Here is a 20,425-nt window from a genome sequence, read left to right on the forward strand (position 1 = left end):
ACACACACACGACTTGCAGGAGGCAAGGAGATGGTGGCAATTACAATGTCTGGCTTGTAAGAGAAGTCAAAAGTGGTGGACCTCTGTGAACATAATTTGTCTTAAAGATCTCAAGTTAGTGTTTAAAGTAAGGGGACACACTATGCAGTTCACAATACTATTTCTCCTTGGTTTTTGAGATTTATTGCCATTGTACTTCTCCATCCTCCCAAACAAAATTCTATGCTAGACTGTTATGGAGATAAGCTTGAAAAATACGATGGTTCCATGTCTTGAAGTCTCAGAGGCCTCAGTACAACCAAGCTTCCAAAACACATGAATTACAAGCTTATCTCACACAAAAAAGTAAAGAAAAGGAAGGAAGCCATCGAATGCAGGTTATTTTGTGATGAGATGGTATGGAAGTCGGTTTTGGTACCTCTTTGAAATCAAAACCTCCCTTGAGGAAATGCTATAATACTCGAAACACATCGGGTGATAAATAATCTTCTAGCACCTCTGAGATGTCTTCCCCTTTCTGCCTCACACTCAAGTACCCAACTCAAGAGTAGCTCTGTGCTATGAGTGGCAATTGTGTTTGCTGTGGGCGTGCTGGTGTTTTCTGCCGCAAATGCTTAAAGTGTGAATGACAGATGTGCGTCCTTCAACATCCATATACATGCACTGGGAAACCACAACACAAATCAGGGCTCTCAGGTGAGGGTAGGCAGGTGTTTAGGCATGCATGCCTGTCATTCACATCTTAAGAATTTGCTGTGGGGAAAACCAGTATAACATCAGCATACCCACAGCAAATGTAACTACTACATAAAACGTGGAACCTCTCCGAATAACTCAGGCAGAGATTAGAAATCATGTCAGGTCAGAGCCAGCTGGGTACATGGTGTGAAGTTCAATCCACAAGTCAGTTGTCTACCCCTGCTCTCTACGGGGCAGCTAGAAGTCACCCACCAACCCTTCTCAATTGATCTCTACTTGCACATCCGGATCGCTTCTATGCTTCCCCAGTGCAACTCCCAGCTCCCATGTTTCAACTAGCTTTGAACTGCCTTCAATCTTTTGTCATGCTTAATAGTAGTGATGGGGCAAACAGAAGGAAGCAACTGCTAAAGTCTGCCTTAAATGGCTGAAGCAACTCTCTGAGACCTTGCAGTTGGGCACAGGATGTTTGCTTATGGGCACCAGAGAGTGGGAGTTCGCTGAAGTACAGCGACATCCTCTTTTTAGATCAGCAGCATTAATCCCCCACGCAGAACGAGCCTGATGGAGCTCAGAATCTCAAAGAGGCTCGCAATGCATCGTATTCCTGGATGCCATCATTGCAAATGCTAAACTACCACAGTATCTGAGCCATTTGCAATGTAGCTTTAACCAAATTGTTCCCATGACACTGCAGATGATTAAGGCAGATCACACATCTTTGTGGAACTAATGTCTTTTGGTAAATTAGAAAGCTTGTTGTGTTTTATGAGTTCTTCCGTGGCCTGAAGAGGAATTTAAGAAATGCTCATCTAACCCAGCACCAGATATCGGCCTAAGAAAGATGTCAACAGACCCACCCGCCTTCCATAAACCCCGACAGAACTCGAGCAGAAGCCCATTTCCGATACTCCTCCCCAAACTCACCGATTGTAGTCAAGCCTGGATTGGTGGAGCTGCTGTTGCTGAAGCAGCAGCTTTGCCTCCTGCTTGGCTAACAGATTCTGGAGGCGTTCTTTCTCGATTTCCAGCTCCATCTTCTGAAGCAGCAGCTGCTTCCTCCTTTCTTCCGACAACCTTTTACCACGCTCCATTTCTTTTGGTCTCAAGTCCGTGCTGCCGTTCAGTCCAGGAGTATGCGACGGGCACGAGCAACACACAAAGGATTCACAATGTGGTCCGGAGTGCATTTTTGGAACGTGGCAGCCCTCTTGGAAAGAACCATGATCCGAGCTGCCCGGTTTCTTGTGGAAAGAGCAAGTCTGAAGGGGACAGCTGTTTCTCCTCTGCTCCGCGGCAGGAGTTGCTTTCTTGTGGGGAGACAACTTTTGCCTCGTTGGCGAGACCACGTTGTTGCACTTACCATGCAACCCATTGCCCATCATGAACTCGTTCCGATCTTCTTGCCGATGACCCTGGGCTGCAGCTCGATGGGCATGACTGTTCCTGCAAGGCATGTGGGTAGGGCTTCCACGTGCCATTCTGTTGTTCTTGTATAAGGCCTGTGATTGAGCAATGCTAAGGTAGGATCCGTCCAGTTCCGAAGATGACAGAGGTTGACAAAGGCTTCTGTGGTTGGACATCTACAAGAGAAAGGCAAAAACAGAAACCAACCCACTTTACTTTTTTAAATTTCCATTTAAAATATGTTTAATTGTTTCTATTCTAGTTCTCATCGCTGGCTCACAGCGTTGAAAACTTGTACCAGCACCAGTAAACTTGCAGCGGTTTGATGATCGACACCTAACGCAACTCAACAGAAAATGGGTTTCAAGTGGAAGAGAGGAATATGCTATCAAATCTGCAATTTAATTCCGTCTACACAGGTACAATAAATATAAAAACCACTGCCTGCAGGATTTGGGGCATAAACAAGGTACTTCAGCCTATCAAGGAGTTGCGAGTATCTAGGGTTACATAAAATCAACTTGAAGTGTGGCAAAAAAGCATTAAATGTTAATGTCTGAAAATGTTTAATTTTGAATACAGAGCCAAGAAATCCATTCAGCCACTATAAATACTGTCTGATTGGCCATTACACAGCAGGGGATTTGATGTAAAACATTTCACCTTGCGCTGAATGGGATATTACTTACTGTTGGAAATTTGATGAGAGTTTTTGAAATATCCTTACAGAAACACTGATAAAGAACTAGACCACTTCCTGTAAAATACGGTTCTACATCAAAAGCTGTCATTCAACTACAAAACACGTTTAAATCCTACCACATAAGTGATTTCTTTTTCCAATTAAGTTGGGCTGGTGATGAGAGACTGATAAAACTCCGGAGCTAGAAAGACACGTTAATTTGCATTTGTTGACCCAATCCAAAATGTGGGGAGCGAAGGCGACCCGACTGGGCCCATAGTTCATGTATGTTAACGGGCACTAAAAATCCCAATATGTACCATAGAGAACTCTTGCACCATAGTTCACTGAAGTTAAACAACTGCATTGAATGAGCCATCCCCAAGGCTTGCAATAGATGTTCAAAGCGCTCTTTAAATCTGAACATTTATTTCAGGAACAATATTGGACCAAAACTGTTTCAGACTGGATTTGTGTAAGAAATTTCCCAACCTTTAAGTGTGTTTAAGCACAGAATCCAAAGTCTGCAAAGACAGCAAGAATGTTTTCATGGAGAGTATGGACAGGAAAACCTTAAAACGTTGTTCTGAAACTGAGTGTAACAACAGCCTGACAGCCCCTTCTCTATCACAACTTATAGCAACAAACACACCCAAAGGGAATGTTCTCAGAAGTGGAAGGGCTGGGAATGACTCCCTGTCTGAAACCATGGACAGCCACTGAACCTGGTTGACCCACATGGCCCGAATTATCAGCTTCCTAGAGGCAAAGAACATTTCTCACAATGCTCAAGGATTACACTTCCTCAGGGGAATGTACCTCCTTCATCGTAAGATCTCAGGGCGGTTCACAGAATAAAATACAGGACAAAAATAAGTAAAACAAAACAATAACACCCACCAACACATTTAAACGGCTGTAGGACATTAATCAGTCAAAGGCCTGGTTGAAGATGAACATTTTCGCCCAGCATCTAAAAGAATACAATGAAGGTGCCAAGAGAACCTCCCTGGGGAGAGCTGTCCACAAATGGGGTGCCACCACAGAGAAGGCCTGTTCTTCTGTTGCCACCTTTTGGACCTCATGTGCAGGAGGCACACAGAGAAGGGCCTCAGAAGATGATCTCAGGGTCCGGGTATGTTCACATGGAAAGAGGTGGACCTGAGCGGTTTAAGGCCCCTTTTTCAGATTTGTAGCGTTTCCTTTGTCCAATGAGCTCAGGACATAGGTTTCTATCTCCTCCACACCCCAATAACCCTGGGAGATAGATCACCAGGGTCTTTATGGATGAGGGTGGTTTTGAACATGGGCCCATTCCAGTCTCTATCTGTAGCCTAGGCTTGTTTTATGGCTTACTACTCAGGGTTTGCCTGGGGTGAGACAAACCATGAGTCTGGGTTCAAATTCATTGCTAAGTCAAACCATGGCTTGGTTCACAGTAGCAGGGCGACCAGAGGAGGAGGAACACTGTTTTCTCTTTCATGCTAAAGGCGTGGTTTGGCTCAGCATTGGGTACTGTGGTCTAAACCACTGAGCCTCTTGGGCTTGCCAATCAGAAGGTCGGCGGTTCGAATCCCTGCGACGGGGTGAGCTCCCGTTGCTCTGTCCCAACTCCTGCCAACCTAGCAGTTTGAAAGCAGCCCAGTGCAAGTAGATAAATAGGTACTGCTGCAATCGGCGTTTCCATGCGCTCTGGTTTCCATCTCGGTGTTCCGTTGTGCCAGAAGTGGTTTAGTCATTGCTGGCCACAAGACCTGGAAAGCTGTCTGTGGACAAACTCTGACTGCCTTGGCCTGAAAACCAGATGAGCGTCGCAACCCCATAGTCACCTTTGACTGGAATTGACCCGTTCAGAGGTCCTTTACCTTTTTTATATATACAGTGGTACCTCAGGTTAAGTACTTAATTCATTCCGGAGGTCCATTCTTAACTTGAAACTGTTCTTAACCTGAAGCACCACTTTAGCTAATAGGTCCTCCTGCTGCCACTGCGCCGCCGGAGAAGGATTTCTGTTCTCATCCTGAAGCAAAGTTCTTAACCCGAAGTACTATTTCTGGGTTAGCGGAGTCTGTAACCTGAAGTGTATGTAACCTGAAGCGTCTGTAACCTGATGTGCCACAGTATCTAGTCCCGCACTGTCTGCTCTGACTGGTAGTGGCACTCCAGGATTCCTAGCAGAGGCCTTTATGTTCACTTGCTGTGAATTGGAGTTGCTTGAATTGAATTGAGATTGAACATGGTGCACTCTGTGCACAGCGTGGTTGTCCCACCACGGAGCTCTGGCTCTCTCCGGGGTGCTTTGCCAAGAAGTCAAAAATGGCAATAAGCTCCTATTAAGTGCAGCTCCTGTGCTACAGTATGTAGCCGGGCACTCAGTCCAAACTCCACGTTTTGGCAAGTGTCGGAGAAAGTCAAGAAGAAACTATTACTTCTTTCTCAAGCACTATTCAAAGTCTAAGTTAGCCTTGCCTGCCTTTATCCTCCTCTCCAAGGGAAGCATTTTTGTTGTCCCTCATTGCCAGGTGCATTTCTGACACTGCGCAACAGGCTGCTGTTAAGCTATCAAGATAGTTATGCCAATCTTTTGTTGAAAGAGTTATTAGGAAAGAATTTACTTAGAAGAATATGCAGAATTAAAACTTAAGTGAAAGATATCTGGCATTCAGACTCATTCCTTTTATTGCCCAATCTTTTACTGAAATCTCCATTACAAAAAAAAAAGTCTAAGATTAATCATTACAAAGCACCTAGATGGGACAGAGATTGCCGATATTAATACCCCAAGATAAATAAGGCAGATAACCATGTAAAAAGGTTAGTTGCCTATTTTCTTAGCAGGAGATAAAGTGCCATTGTTGCTCATGAATGATGTATGATGGTGATTGCTGTATTTCAAGTGTGCCATACAAAAAAGAAAGGCAAGGGGGGAGAGACAATGAGAAGGTAATAGTAACAACGCCGCATTGTTCTCGTTTAGCACAGAGCGATCGGCAGGAGTGAAGACGTGTGGCTTACAAGGAATCTCTTACGGCAACGGAGAACAAATCTCTGCCAAAGCAGAATCCACAGCTTATGTGATGGCTGCCTGCTTTCTGCTTTAAAATAATTATTGTAAGAGCAATATGCTGTCATTAATTGTTTTAACCTCCTATGCTAAGGATATTTCCAACAGAGGCCCAAGGGTGCAAGACACCCGTTTTCAAAATGGCTTCTGCGGTGACACTGAGAACGGTTTTCAACTTAGGTTATTGTTGTTTTTTACAAACTTTATTGAAAAATTTAAAAACAGTTATCAAACACAAAGTGGTGTCTTCCAAGACAACTGTTAAGTCTTGCATGCAAACATCCACACGGCATCAAAACAGACTTGGAGAATCTTTTATATTACAATTTTAGTTCATATCCACAGGGTATACATCAAACTAAAGCATTAAAATAGTTTCCCCATAGTGGCTGCTGTAACGGGGAGGGGGGAGTTTACTGTACTATTATTAATAAACAATATAAATTGAGACCATATGGAGATAAAATCATATTTCTTGTAGGTGCTATATCCACACATATTGGGTCCCAGTTTCCGTGGTGGGAGGAAACTGCTTTTTCCCAATGGGAAGCAACTATTTGTCTCGCTGTTCACATACGAAAGACCATCAATTCTTTATGCTTGGCATTTGGATTGATACTGTTTCCCATCAACAACAGGGCTAACACTGAATTGGGTACAAGATGACAGTGGAAAAAATCAAGCTCAGAAATCTTAAAAACAACAGACACTCCCACCACATATATGGGAAGGTGCCTTTAAGGGTGAGACAACACTTGAAAGATGCAGGGGCCAACTTATGTTTTAGGAAACAAACTCCTGCCTAAGAATTACTATACCCATTCCTCTTCAAATCAGTTACTGGCCTTGACTCTTGATGCTCAGTGAGCATTATTGGCTTCTCGGGGGGGGGGGGAGAGAAAATCTCTGCAGCGCTCTGAGCATTCATTTGTGTTGCCCATGACCTCGAAAGGCCTCCATACCTTAAAAGCCATCTGACCCAAGGGCCTCAAAAAACAATAGGTGTTTGAAAGGTCCCAGAACCCAAGTTTTGGGTTTGCTTAGCTCTTCTCATCCCATCCTAATGCTCACCTGCACCTCTCTCCTTGCACACACACCTGGGTCCTCTCTGTTTCACAGAGACCAAGGAAGAGGCAGAGGCGTCCTCTTTACGTATAAGGCTCATGGGTGGGGGGAACCATGCAACTCCACAATTTCTTCATGCTGCAGATTTGAAAGATAGGGCAGCGGGCACTTGCTTTTGCACAAGGTTTCAGATGTGGCATGCGTTTCTCTCACGATGCCCCAACCTTCCCAGGTGGCCTGTGTCTGAAGCAAGAATGCCCCCTCTTCAAGACTTGTGGGACATCAGGACATCACAGGAGAGAGGCTGGGGTCTCTCGGTGCAGCATCCCACTCTCCTCGTGGCAGCATGGCTAGCTTGGTGGGCTCCTTAAGGGCCGCTGGGTATGCTTCGTTATTAGAGGCTTGGTACTGTAGCATTTCTCCTGCCAACCTAGCAGTTAGAAAGCACGTCAAAGTGCAAGTAGATAAATAGGTACCGCTCCGGCGGGAAGGTAAACGGCGTTTCCGTGCACTGCTCTGGTTCACTAGAAGCGGCTTAGTCATGCTGGCCACATGACCCGGAAGCTGTACGCTGGCTCCCTTGGCCAATAAAGCGAGATGAGCGCCGCAACCCCAGAATCGGTCACGACTGGACCTAATGGTCAGGGGTCCCTTTACCTTTACTGTAGCATTTCAGAAGACATGGCCCCCTTTCCAACCGGGAAGGTGGTATAAAGTTGGCTTTCCGCCCTATGCGGAAAGGAAAGTCCAGTACTTTTGTGATACAGCATTTGCTTTTCATGCAAAGGCTCCAAGTTCAATCCCAACCCTCTCCAGGTAGGGCCACCCTTGAAATTCCAGAGAGGAGCTCTTTGCATAATACTGAACTAGGTGGACCGGTGCTATGACTCCATATAAAGGCAGTTTCCTACTGTATATACTCGAGTATAAGCCGACATTTTCAGCACATTTTTAATGCTGAAAAAGCCCCCCTCGGCTTATACTCAAGTGAGGCAGGCGGCGGAGGGACGAGAGGCCTGAAAGGAGCCCTTTCTCGCTGCTGGTCACACCGCCGCTGCCCGCCTCTCGCAAGGGCAGGCACAGGAGCTGCGGTTGGGAGAGACGCTGCGCTGCGTCTCTCACAGCCACGGCTCCTATGCCTGCTCTTGCGAGTGGCAGAGGTGGCGGCGGAGGGACGAGCAGCCCAAAAGCAGCCCCAAACGGCTGCTTGTTCTTCCTCCGCCGCTGCCACCATCACCAGGTTTGTGGTGTGGTGAACTGGCTTATCCTCGAGTCAATAAGTTTCCCCAGATTTTTGTGCTAAAATTAGGTGCCTCGGCTTATATTCAGGTCGGCTTATACTGGAGTATATATGTTGCCTCGGGAGAGGCAAAACGAAAGGAGGGCTCCCTCTCTGAGAGCACAATGATGCGCATGCAGTGATACCAACCTCGAGTGCCACACGGAAAACCAGACCGCTGATATTTTGCCTTTCCTGTCAGCCATGGCATAGACCTCTCTCACACAACAAAAACATTCCCTTGACAGTGCTTGGTGCAGAAATTAGAATTCAGCATGCTGCCGGCTTTATCAACATGCAACGACGACGGAAATAAATAAAAAAATAACAGAGCGGCTCTGACTTCAATTTCACCTCCCCACCACTCCTGCCCTTTGTTTTACAGAGGGCTCGGCGGTGCAAGACCTAGATAAATATTTCAGAAACAATACTATTTGTGAGCAGATCAGGTTGCCGCCATTTCCCAGTGCATTTGGAGTTCACGCAAAAGAAGGGCAGGCGAACGGCGGGCTGCATCGCTAAGTCCGGGGGCCTGCGAGCGCCGAGCCGTCGGCTGGCTGATCGGGAATGCAAAATGCAACAGCTGCAAGCTAATCTTTGCCAAAGCCCCATCCCGAATAAATGGAGTGCATTCTCCCCAGCGCAATTAACTCACACACTCTGGCAGCTTTCTGCTAGAAGATCATCAAGGTAGATTACCTTCCAGCATATGAACTAAATACTTACAGGTGTTATATCATCCGTTATTACTTACAAACTTCTGCATTTAACAAGACATCCAGGCAAATGAATGATCTCATTTATGAATTATTTATTAGCGTTTCACAGCATGCTCCTGGCGTCATCCATGGCCTTTTCCAGGTCATATGACACCAATTAGAGCTGAATTTTAAATTATTCAATAATCTGAACTCTCTTGTCATTTAACATATAGATATCAATGCAGTAAACAAGTTAAGTCTAATGGGCCCCGGAGGTTTGCATCGCCCCCCCTTCCTAACCTGCACCTCCCCACCCCAGTTCCCCTCCCGCCCATCAGCCGCAGAGGCTTTGCTCCGCCGTCGGAATAAGAAAAACAACAGAATGCAGCAAACACACACATTTGCAAGGTTTTAATATCAGTTATTTCGGCCTGCCTTAGGGATTTCATATCGCCACTTACAAGCACTGAATTTAAAATGCGCAAGTCTTTAGCTGCAAGCTTCTTCTTTAAAAAACAAAAACCCAAAAAGCATCTTAAAAGGGTATATATCTGGGATAAATTGCACCGAAAGGTTTGCCCAATTTAAAATGAAGCAAAAGAGTGATAGAAAGCACGGAGCGTTGTTTAAAAGCTAGACCCTTTCACCCCTGCTGGAGGGGGGAAAATGCCAACATTTCTTCTTTGAGAAACAATACAGGTTTGGGGAAAATTATAGTCCTTGCTGTTGTGTACTCAAGGAGACAGGTGCACAACATGTATTCAGTCATGAGCTGCAATATTTTAAATTCATGAACTTTCTCGTAAGGTGGAGGTGCTCAGACTGTCACAGTCCGCTTTACCTGAAGCCAGAAGGCCACTAGGTTTGACATCCCCATCCACAGGCAAATAGCTCACAAGGCTTGGGCCGATGCAGCATCCTCTCAAATATATAGACAAAGCTACCTTGGAGCAGCATCTTAAAAAGCAGAGATATCACCTTGCCAACAAAGGTCCGTTTAGTTAAAGCTATGGTTTTCCCAGTAGTGATGTATGGAAGTGAGAGCTGGACCATAAAGAAGGTTGATTGCCGAAGAATTGATGCTTCTGAATTCTGGTGCTGGAGGAGACTCTTGAGAGTCCCATCGACTACAAGAAGATCAAACCTCTCCATTCTGAAGGAAATCAGCCTTGAGTGCTCACTGGAAGGACAGATCCTGAAGCTGAGGCTCCAATATTTTGGCCACCTCATGAGAAGAGAAGACTCCCGGGAAGAGACCCTAATGTTGGGAAAGATGGAGGGCACAAGGAGAAGGGGACGACAGAGGACAAGATGGTGGGACAGTGTTCTTGAAGCTACCAGCATGAGTTTGACCAAACTGTGGGAGGCAGTGGAAGACAGGAGTGCCTGGCGTGCTCTGGTCCATGAGGTCACAAAGAGTCGGACACGACTAAACGACTAAACAACAACAACACCTTGGAGCAGATCAGACCATTAGGTTAGTGTACGGTCTCCTCTATAAACGGAAGCACCACATCTTTCCGGCAGAATTCTTTTCATTCAACTCAGGCTCCTTTCTTAAAATGGAGACACCAGGTATCCCACCTGCAAACACACATAATACCCGTTCCACATTTATAAAAACTCAATCACATGGTGTAGCAGCATCTGCACTTTGAAACTCCCTGCCTATTGAGAGCAAGCAAGCACTTTCATTAATTAATAATAATAATAATAATAATAATCTTTTATTTGTATCCCATCCTCCCCGGCTGAAACCAGGCTCAGGGCGGCTAACATCAAATATATAACCTTGGTATAAAATCAAACAATAATTAAATTACCTCCTAAAAACAAGTCAGGATCAAATTAAAATCTAATTAGATGGCTTTCCGCAGGATTAGAGTTGGGAACAGGCCCAACTGTTTACGCTGTTCTTATATGGGCCTGTCAGACTGCTGGGAGTCTTGTTTCATACTTGTTCTTATACAAAAAGAGAAGGGGAGTCAGACTGAGCCCTGACCAAAGGCCTGGCGGAACAACTCAGTCTTGCAGGCCTTGCGGAAAGGTGTCAAATCCTACAGGGCCCTGATCTCTTGTGGCAGAGCGTTCAACCAGGCCGGGGCCAAGGCCAAAAAGGCCCTGGCTCAGGTCGAGGCCAGCCTAATCTCCCTGAGGCCTGGAATCTCCATGATGTTATTATATGCAGACCGTAAGGTCCTCCGTGGGGCATACCAGGAGAGGCAGTCCCGTAGGTACGAGGGTCCTAGGCCGTATAGGGCTTTAAATGTTAAAACCAGCACCTTAAACCTCATCCTGTACTCCATCAGGAGCCAGTGCAGCTGGTATAGCACTGGATGAATGTGATCCCGCAGCGAAGACCCCGTATGGAGTCTCGCCGCGGCATTCTGCACCCTCTGGAGTGTTCATTGCATTCTTTCCAGTGCCAGCTTAGAAAAATTCCCCACTTTCACCCCAACTAGGAGGGACCTTGCTCCCAAGACACACCCCTTTGATACTCAACCAATCATAGCACTCGGCAAGAGATGGTCTCCTGGAGATCCCATCCCATCCGTTTCAGACCAACAGGAAATGGGCCTTCTAGGTGGTGGCACCTCCCCACTTGCAACGCCCTCTTGTTGCATATCTGACAAGCCTTATCTCTACTGTCTATTTGGAGCCTATGTAATACCTTTTTTATAAGCAAGCCTTTTAAGAGGAGATGCTTGCTCCAGTGTGCACCCGTATTGGATTTGGAGCAGTAAACCTGCTCACTGCTTTTGGGAAGTTTCGTGGAGAGTGATTCATTGACGAATAGAGAACAAAAATTCATGAATTACAGTTTTCCTTTAAAGAGGAAAAACTATTTAGACAGAGGTGCTCAGAAAACAGCAGAATAAGATTTTGGAAATATTTGCATATGATGGTTCATATTCCTCTTCACTGAACCCCATACTTTTGCTCTTGTCTCGTTTTTCTCAGCCTGAACAGAACAGCTCAAAAACAACTGTTTGTGTGAATGTAGCTTAAGCTGTAAGGAAGACAGAAGATCTGTCTGGGAGGGCAGAAGACATGGAAAAGCAACCAAACACCAGGGCGGACACGTTTGCCTTTACCATTTCGTCTTGTTGATTTTGTCCGGTTTTCGCTGCTCCACTCCAACTGAAAAGCACTATTTGCTTACCCTTCCCAATGTTATGTCATCTAATGGTTCCATCTGCTCCCTTCATCGCTCAGTGTGCATTTTGGGCTCAGAACTTCCAATAAGCTGGATATTCTTTGGCATCTTCCTCTCCTGACCTCACAGCTACCTTTCTATTAAGTTCCGGTTGATATTTATTTGGGGCCTGGGAAGTGGGTGGTGAAGACAGAAATGGAATAAGCACAGGGAGTTTGAAGCTTGTTTGTGTCTTCCATTAATAGTTCATCATCTCAACTAAACAGATTTGAGTGAGTTTCCTCCCGATTCTGAAATGCCTGCAAAGCTCCTCTAATGCTGAGCGCTACTGGCAAACTAATTTGCATTCATTCCTTCAAAGGGGGCAATTCCCCAGCTACTACCAATGCCACAACCAACACAGACGCCTTGGTTTTTAGTCATTCTGTGTTTTCCTTTAGATTGTTCAAAGCATTTTTTCAGAAGTTGTTTTGGTCTTTTATTCTTCACACTGGTGCAGTGCATGGTTGCCCAGACAAGAGTTTGCCACAGCAAACCAGCTGGTCTCCAAGGCACACAGCAGCTATATCATTTTGTTGATACAAACACACACAGCTGCTCTTCTGGAAATTGTGTTTCCTTCATTTTTCCCGCACATCAGAATGACTAGGATTGTCCCCCTTTAGCATCTTCAAGGCATCCTTTCCTTGGTCCACAGCAGCTGAGCTGTCAACTAGCTGCTAACAGCAATTAAACAAACTCACAATGGAATTCATGCAAGTTTCATCACATCTTGGCCTCGGCATTTCCAGTTACCCCTCACTGTTACACTTCTGTACTTTCTTTAACATCATTTCCCAGATAGCAATTTCAGAACACATTTAAAAGCGAACCTACACAAATTTTTGCAACAGATCAGAATGATGCTTCCTATGGTCTAACAAGAAAAGAAGGTTGAGATCAGAGCAAAGATGTCTAGCTTTAAAGAAAGCAAGACTCAGAAAACATTATTTTCTCAACATATTTCACTAGAAAACAAAGGGAGGAGGGCAAACAAGTCTAACTAGCAGTGTGCCATTTCACAAGTGTCACACATTAGGGATCTGATCATAGAATCATAGAGTCGGAAGAGACCACAAGGGCCATCGAGTCCAACCCCCTGCCAAGCAGGAAACACCATCAGAGCACTCCTGACATATGGTTGTCAAGCCTCTGCTTAAAGACCTCCAAAGAAGGAGACTCCACCACACTCCTTGGCAGCAAATTCCACTGTCAAACAGCTCTTACTGTCAGGAAGTTCTTCCTAATGTTTAGGTGGAATCTTCTTTCTTGTAGTTTGGATCCATTGCTCCGTGTCCGCTTCTCTGGAGCAGCAGAAAACAACCTTTCTCCCTCCTCTATGTGACATCCTTTTATATATTTGAACATGGCTATCATATCACCCCTTAACCTCCTCTTCTCCAGGCTAAATTTCTAGTAAATTTCATGTAGCTGAATTTCTCCACACATTTTCCTCCTACACGTTCAAAGCTTAGTAACACTCCTGAGCTCTTTTGATAGAAATTAAAAAGTTTTTGTAACAGGTGGGAATCACACTTGGACAAGTGGGTCAATGGAACAGAGCATTCGTTAACACTCCCGTAAGAGAATACCCCTTGCTGTAGACTCTTCACACTCCCTCTTCGCGCACTGGAGATGCTGGATTTAGAGAAGCTTAAGATATGGGGCAGCATATCCCTGTGCCAAAAGAAGCACAGAAATAGGGACTCTTGGCTTCCAGGAACTCGAGAAGACTGGCACCCTCAATTTGCACCCCAGAAACTGCAGCAATGCCCATCTAGGGTCAAAGAGGAAAAGCACACTAGCAATGTCACAGACCATTTTACGTTACTACAGCACACCAACATTTGCAACGACGTTTAATAAATTTGGTTGATATGACAGGGCTGGTATTTAGTGCCTCTGAGAGTTTGTAGTACAGGCAACGGCCATTTCGCACGGTGGTTCTGCTCCCGGTCCCTGTGTATCACACCCTGCCTTCCTTCTTCCTTCGTCCGGGTCCATAAGGACCCACGCCATAGCTGTCAACTTTTCCCTTTTCTTGCAAGGAATCCTATTCGGAATAAGGGAATTTCCCTTTAAAAAAGGGAAACGTTGACAGCTATGGCCCACGCGCCAGCAATCACACGTCATTTGGACGTGCCTAAAATGGTTGCCACCTGTAATGGTTCTAGGGGTTGCTCTTGCGTAAGTTGCCGCCATTCCTGGCTAGGTTACCTGGTTGAACCCTTTCTGTCTGGACAGCCTCAAGTTTCATGGCTGCCTCAGTCGCTGGCAGAATCCGTCAGTGGGCGTTTCTTGAACCTCTTCCAGCATAAAAGCTCAGTCTCCTCCTACTCTCCCTGCGCGGAAGTGTTCTGCGCAGGGAGGATGTGGGCAGCAGAGTACCCGTACTCTCTCCGCTGGTCTCCAGCGAGGAGTCCTGGAGCCTCCTCTCCGATTCCCCCATCTGCCCCCCTTCTCCACTGGTGTTACGCTGATTTCCTTCCCCAGCGGATGGGCTGCCTCTCTCCCTACTGGAACCCTCTCCGGCATCCCTCTGGAGCCTTCTCTCCGCCTCCAGCTCTGATGGCAGTTCCCTGACACCGCCTATAGATATTACTTCTAATAGATATTACTGCTGGAAGATCAAGAACCCTTTCGAAAAAGCATCGTCCCTCCTTTCTGGATCGAAGTGTAACGGCATTATGTTAGTGTGCATGCAAGCCTGAACAGCACTCCACTGCTGAGACTTAAGGAGTTAGCTACTGATACTTGGAAAAAGAGATGCAAACACACCTCAAGTTGGTGTCCATTTCCCAGTTCCGTTCTCAGTGGCAGATGGCAAGCACTGAAAGAATGCTGTCAAAAAGATAACTGAACTTGCTCAAATGCGAGGCGTCCCCTGCAGACCCTTTTTGGCTATAGATCTAGCGTGTCTTTGCTGAAAAAGAATCAGAGTCAGAAGCTGTGCCAAAAAGACCAAAGGCTTTTAAAAAGCATCACCATATGCAAGAGAGATTGTTTTAGCGAAACAGGTAAATGAGGAAGGATATTTCCATAACAGAGGCATCCCGCAAAGCTGAAGAATTCCCCGGCTCTCTAGCAAAGGTGGCCCCAAGTGAGTAGACTCAAGCAGGGCAATGTCCTTGCAGAAGAGCATTTGGATTTTGCTAATGATCCAGGTCCCTGGGTGATAATTCATAAAAAAGTATAAGAGCAAGCAGCAATTTTCATGTGGCTGCCCTTTTGATCCTACATTTGTAGGGAGCATTCCTGAGGCTAGCTGGCGGCGCCCCCGTGGCTCTGGTGGGATGACCTCTAGTCTGCCCCTCAAATGACAATCATGCCAAGGAATGACAACAAGGACTGCAGAGAGGTCGACCTGTCAGTGTGGTGCTTGAAAGGCAGCCTGGCTCATCATGATCATGACCTGACAAAAAAGTTACACAGAAGTTTCGGCTTTTGAAAAAGGTGAGTGTGTCTCTTTTCTGATGCATTCTCATGATGGTCAATAATATCAAGCAGGCCCAAGAATCCAGGGGACACATAAGCAACGTGCAACAACTCCACACTGTTTATGCCAGCCTATTTGCTGCATTGTGTTCAGAATTTGTGAATAAAAATGGGAACTAATTTTTGAGATTTAAGAGAGGGTCCCCAGTTGCTTCTCCCACTGCAGGAAGCTCAAAGCTTAAACCCACGGGCCCCATTTGGGGCAGGGAGAGGTTCATCTACACTCAGATACGTTATCAGTTTTTTAAAAACACACATGAGTTTTAGAGAAGGTATTTGATGTGGTTACTTTTTATATTTTATAGCAATCAACAATTAAGGTGCTCCTGAGAAATAATAGCACCCCTCCTAAAAATGAAGAGGGAGTTAGCCAAGCCTACCTAGGAAGAAGGGTCCCGTGGACGGCAAGAAGATCAAACCGATCCATTCTTCAGGAAACCATCCCTGAGTGCTCACTGGAAGGACAGATCCTGAAGCTGAGGCTCCAAGACTTTGGCCACCTCATGAGAAGAGAAGCCTCCCTGGAAAAGACCCTGATGTTGGGAAAGATGGAGGGCACAAGGAGAAGGGGACGACAGAGGACGAGATGGTGGGACAGCGTTCTCGAAGCGACCAACATGAGTTTGACCAAACTGCGGGGGGCAGTGGAAGACAGGAGTGCCTGGAGTGCTCTGGTCCAGGGGGTCACGAAGAGTCGGACACGACTAAGTGACTCAACAAACAAAAAACCTAGGAAGATAGTTCCCTAGAGAAGACTTTTGGGTAAAGAACCACTGATTTCAATTTAGGTGCAAGGCAAGTGACAGAGAGCATAGAGGGGCCCCTTGGATAAGCAGAACCTAAGCTAGCCTTCCCCAACCTGGTGCCTTCCAGATGTTTTCGGCTGCAGCTCCCTTCAGTTGCAGACGCCATGGTTAATGGTGATGGGAGTTATATTCTAAAGCATCTAGAGAGCACATAGACTGAGCTTGAGAAATTACAAATAAAACCAGTGATTTCTGTGGGGTAGGGGAGATGGGTTGACTTCAGTTAGTGCTAGGTCTGCAATCTCACAGCAACAGTCTAGAACATTTGTCGTTTCCAAATCCTCTTCAGAAGCAGCTCCATGGATAATACACCGCTGAAGTTCAACCCAGAGGTTGTTGCAGATCATAGTAGTCCCATAGTAGTGCTCAGGAAAGCATTCAACTGGTTTGTCACATGTAGTTAGGAAAAGGCACTTCCAGCCCCAGATGGCACCCAAGAATCAAGCAGTCCACAAGTACCTCCAGATCTGCAGAGATGATGCTCCAGAGAAAAGCAGCCTCTCACCAACTCATGGACCACATTTTTCCAATCCTGGTCCCCTTCAGGTGTTGTTGGACTCCATTTCCCATCATGCCTAACCACTGGTCAGGTCGCTAAGGGTGTCACCAGACCTGCTAGTGCATCTAGATACACAGGCTCACATGAATCTTGTACTATTTTGAGGATCTATACTGGAAATGATTCCATGCCACAGATGTAATTGCAACGGACACAATTACTCTGTAATTAGATTTAAGAGCCTTTGAAAACAAATTATACGGGACATGCCAAATGTTTGCCCGTTTCATTTTTGGGCCAAAAACTGAGGTATCCAAAGGCCAAGAGATTTCCTACATAATCCCTTAACATTCGGGGCTTTTGACCCCACCATTTCCCCATTCTCTGCCGCTGCTACTTCAGCACCATTTCCCCCTTCAAACTTTTGTGCCTTTTTCTTTCCTGTTTAATCACATAGAGGGCTCCAGCCAACTGGAATGAGATACCATAATGGCACTTAGGAGTGTATCAGATTTTGCTACACAGCAGTGTTACTCAGGCAAACAAAGCCAACCCAGAGGAAGGGCAATACCTCCGTCGTATCTGTGATCCTAGAAAACAGGGTTACCAATTGCTTTCACTCTGCATGGGCTAAAACACATGCCCACTTTCAAGACAATCCATATCAGCAAAGGATCGCCAGAAGGATCATCTTCAAAAAGTTGTTGAGAAGTGCCCTCCCCAAAGTGTTTGATCCTCACTTTAGATTTTTCTTTGGGGGGGGGGAGCATAAGCTTTTGTCACATTCACTTGACGGGTAATTATGGGTCTGGAACCTTTGTATTATTTTGTTTGCCAAATTTCTCCAAGCTGAACTTCAAACTGAGCTCTGACAAGCCTTAGTGACTGGAGAGTCAACTAATTAATATCACTCTGGGATATTTAAAGCCCTTTGAGCTATTTAATAATTATATATATATATATATGAACTGATCAGTGAGCAAAGCTACAGTCTTGAAAACGATGGCTTTAAAATAAGACACAAAAACGTTAAAAAGAACAGCAAAAGAAGCCTTTGGTGTGAAGCAGTTATTTCATCATAAAATGCCATCAGAACACAGAAGCTTTTTTCCTTAATGTCTTGTGCTCACTCCCTTCTGAGGAAGGAACAGCTAGTTGCGTGATGGCCACACTCAACCTCAGGCTGTAGCCAAGATATGGCAAAGACATCCCATCTTCTCAATCAGTTTCTACTCTGTGATGCTTGATAAGATTAATAGTTTCCTGCTGCTGTGGCATTTCCTAGAGTAATGTGAACTTGCAAATTTATAAGAAGGATGAGTACAACATGAAGCTCTCGTGGAAAAGGGCAGGCACTAAGTGACACTCACTTGGGATAATTCTTTGAATCCGTCACAAGCATCAGCAAGTGAGTGGCTCTGTTTTCAGCTTTGCCTGCGTCAAAAACATATCCAGGTGAATGGTTATTCCATAATTCGATTGCCTAATGCTAACCCTCCTTCAGGAGACACCTGAATTAATGAGTGCAGATTGAAGGGGTGGGGGAAGAGAAGATAAATCTCAATGGGGACTGGTTTTCTTATTTTGTATGCTGTACGCCACCTTGATATACTTTATTAAAGTGAGTGTTATAAATATTTAAATAAATAAAATAGCTAAATATTAAGCTAAGGAAGCTTTCAAAAGTTCAGTGAGGGAGGAGTGACAAAATCTAACCAGATTCTCTAAAGATAGTCTGTGCTGCTGGGCACAGAGACTCAAAGTGAGTAGATCCCATATAGCACTTCTGGGCTCCACCAAAACAGTAGCCAGCAGCTAGTCCAGAAAAAATTATCAGAAACCACACAGAGATATGTTGCTCTAGTACGCGGTACAGTCGTACTTTGGATCCTGAACGCCCTAAAACTCGGACGTTTTGGCTCCCGAAGGCTGCAAACCCAGAAGTGAGGCTGCAGCCAATCAGAAGTTGTGATTTGATTTCCAAACGTTTTGGAAGTCAAATGGACTTCCGGAACGGATTCCGTTTAACTTCCAAGGTACGACTGTATCGAAATTTTGTTAAATAAATTAAACTACAAAATAAACTGTGCACATGGAAGGCGGAAAAGAAAATATTAAGCAGGCGTAGTTGGAAACCTGGCTGGCTATAAAGAAAAAGTCTGCAGTACAATGGGACAACCATTAAGATACAAAGTCAGAAGGCATGGCTTGGTGGTGTCTTTAGAACCACAACTCTTTTAATAAAGATCTACCCAGGAGCCAACAGCAAGGTCAACCAACAATTTACCTAAAAAACACAAGACCTTGCAAGCTGTTCTTCACACCTGGGAAGCCAGCTATGCAAATAGCTTTTTCCTTCCATTCAGCACACAGCAGACAAATGACTATGGTACAATGTGGGCTACTTATCTTCCCAGGACTCCAATTGCAGGCAAGGAGAAATCCTGTGCAGTGCCTTTAAACAATAAGGCTTCAGGAGAATACAGGCTCTAACCAAAAAATAAAAATAAAAAGTGGATCTCTAGATCTAGAAGGAACATAGTGATATATTTTAACAGGCCTGTTTGCGGCATTGTCGCTGCAGTCCTTTTACACACACTGTCGCTGCACTATTTAAAACAGGCAGTCCTAAGATATCCTAACCATAATGATGGTTTCCTGGCAATAACTCACCAGGAAAAATCACTTGCGGTCATGGTAAACACCACAATGAAGCAATCAACTCAACTCACAGTGCAGCAGTGGAAACAAGAGAAGCAAACTCCAGTGCGGGGGCTATCAGGAAATGGACTGAAGATAAAACTACTGACACCACAGTGGCTTTCTATAAAATCTATGATGTGGCTGCCTTTGGAATACTGGGGAGAGTTCTGGCCACACACACAAAAAAAGGACCACAGAGCTGGAAAAGGTCTAGGAAAGGAAAATCAAAATGATCAAGGAGTTGAAGCATCTAGGCAGCCTTTCTCAACCTGTGGGTCCCCAGATGTTGTTGGACTACAACTCCCATCACCCCTAGCTAGCAAGGCCAGAGCTCAGGGATGATGGAAGTTGTAGTCCAACAACCTGGGGACCCACAGGTTGAGAACCGCTGCTCTAGAGGGTGTGCAACAGCATCTGTTCTGAGTTCGGGGAAAATAAAGGCAGGGGAAAGGGGAAAGGAGTGGAAAAAGTGGCGAGAGATAAGTACTTGCATACTTATATCATCAATGGCACTAGAACTCAAAGTCATCCAATTGCACTGATGGGCAGTAAATATATGACCAGCAAAAGGAAGTGGTACTCCACAAGACATAGTTAATGTATAGAGTGAATTATCAGAAAAAGTGGAAAGGGCTTTAGAAGGGGATGAGACTAACTCGCGGAATTAGGTCTACAGCTCTCTATCGACTACTGCCAGCTAAGCAGAATTTCCTGGTTCAGAGGCAGAGTGTCGCTATGTACCCATTGGTGGACAGAGGAGGCAAGAGTACAATTATTAAGAGGCTGTTGCAATGCATTGCACATGGGGCTTCCCTTGAAGGCAGTATGC

At 45.3% G+C, this 20,425-nt stretch overlaps 1 protein-coding gene across 8 annotated transcripts in view; it reads right to left on the minus strand.

Annotated features, from left to right (window-relative positions):
- The window catches only part of KIAA1328, a 228,162-nt gene that overhangs the window by 61,617 nt on the left and 146,120 nt on the right, over positions 1-20,425 (minus strand). For all 8 annotated transcript variants that reach the window (XM_083402910.1, XM_083402907.1, XM_083402908.1 and 5 more), the window contains one exon: positions 1,627-2,282. In XM_083402910.1, the coding sequence (XP_083259036.1) occupies positions 1,627-2,282 (656 nt within the window). The remainder of the gene's footprint in view (positions 1-1,626; positions 2,283-20,425) is intronic.

Source organism: Podarcis tiliguerta (assembly GCF_965153285.1).
Source record: "Podarcis tiliguerta genome assembly, chromosome: 11".
In the NCBI taxonomy this organism is placed as follows: Eukaryota; Metazoa; Chordata; class Lepidosauria; order Squamata; family Lacertidae; genus Podarcis; species Podarcis tiliguerta.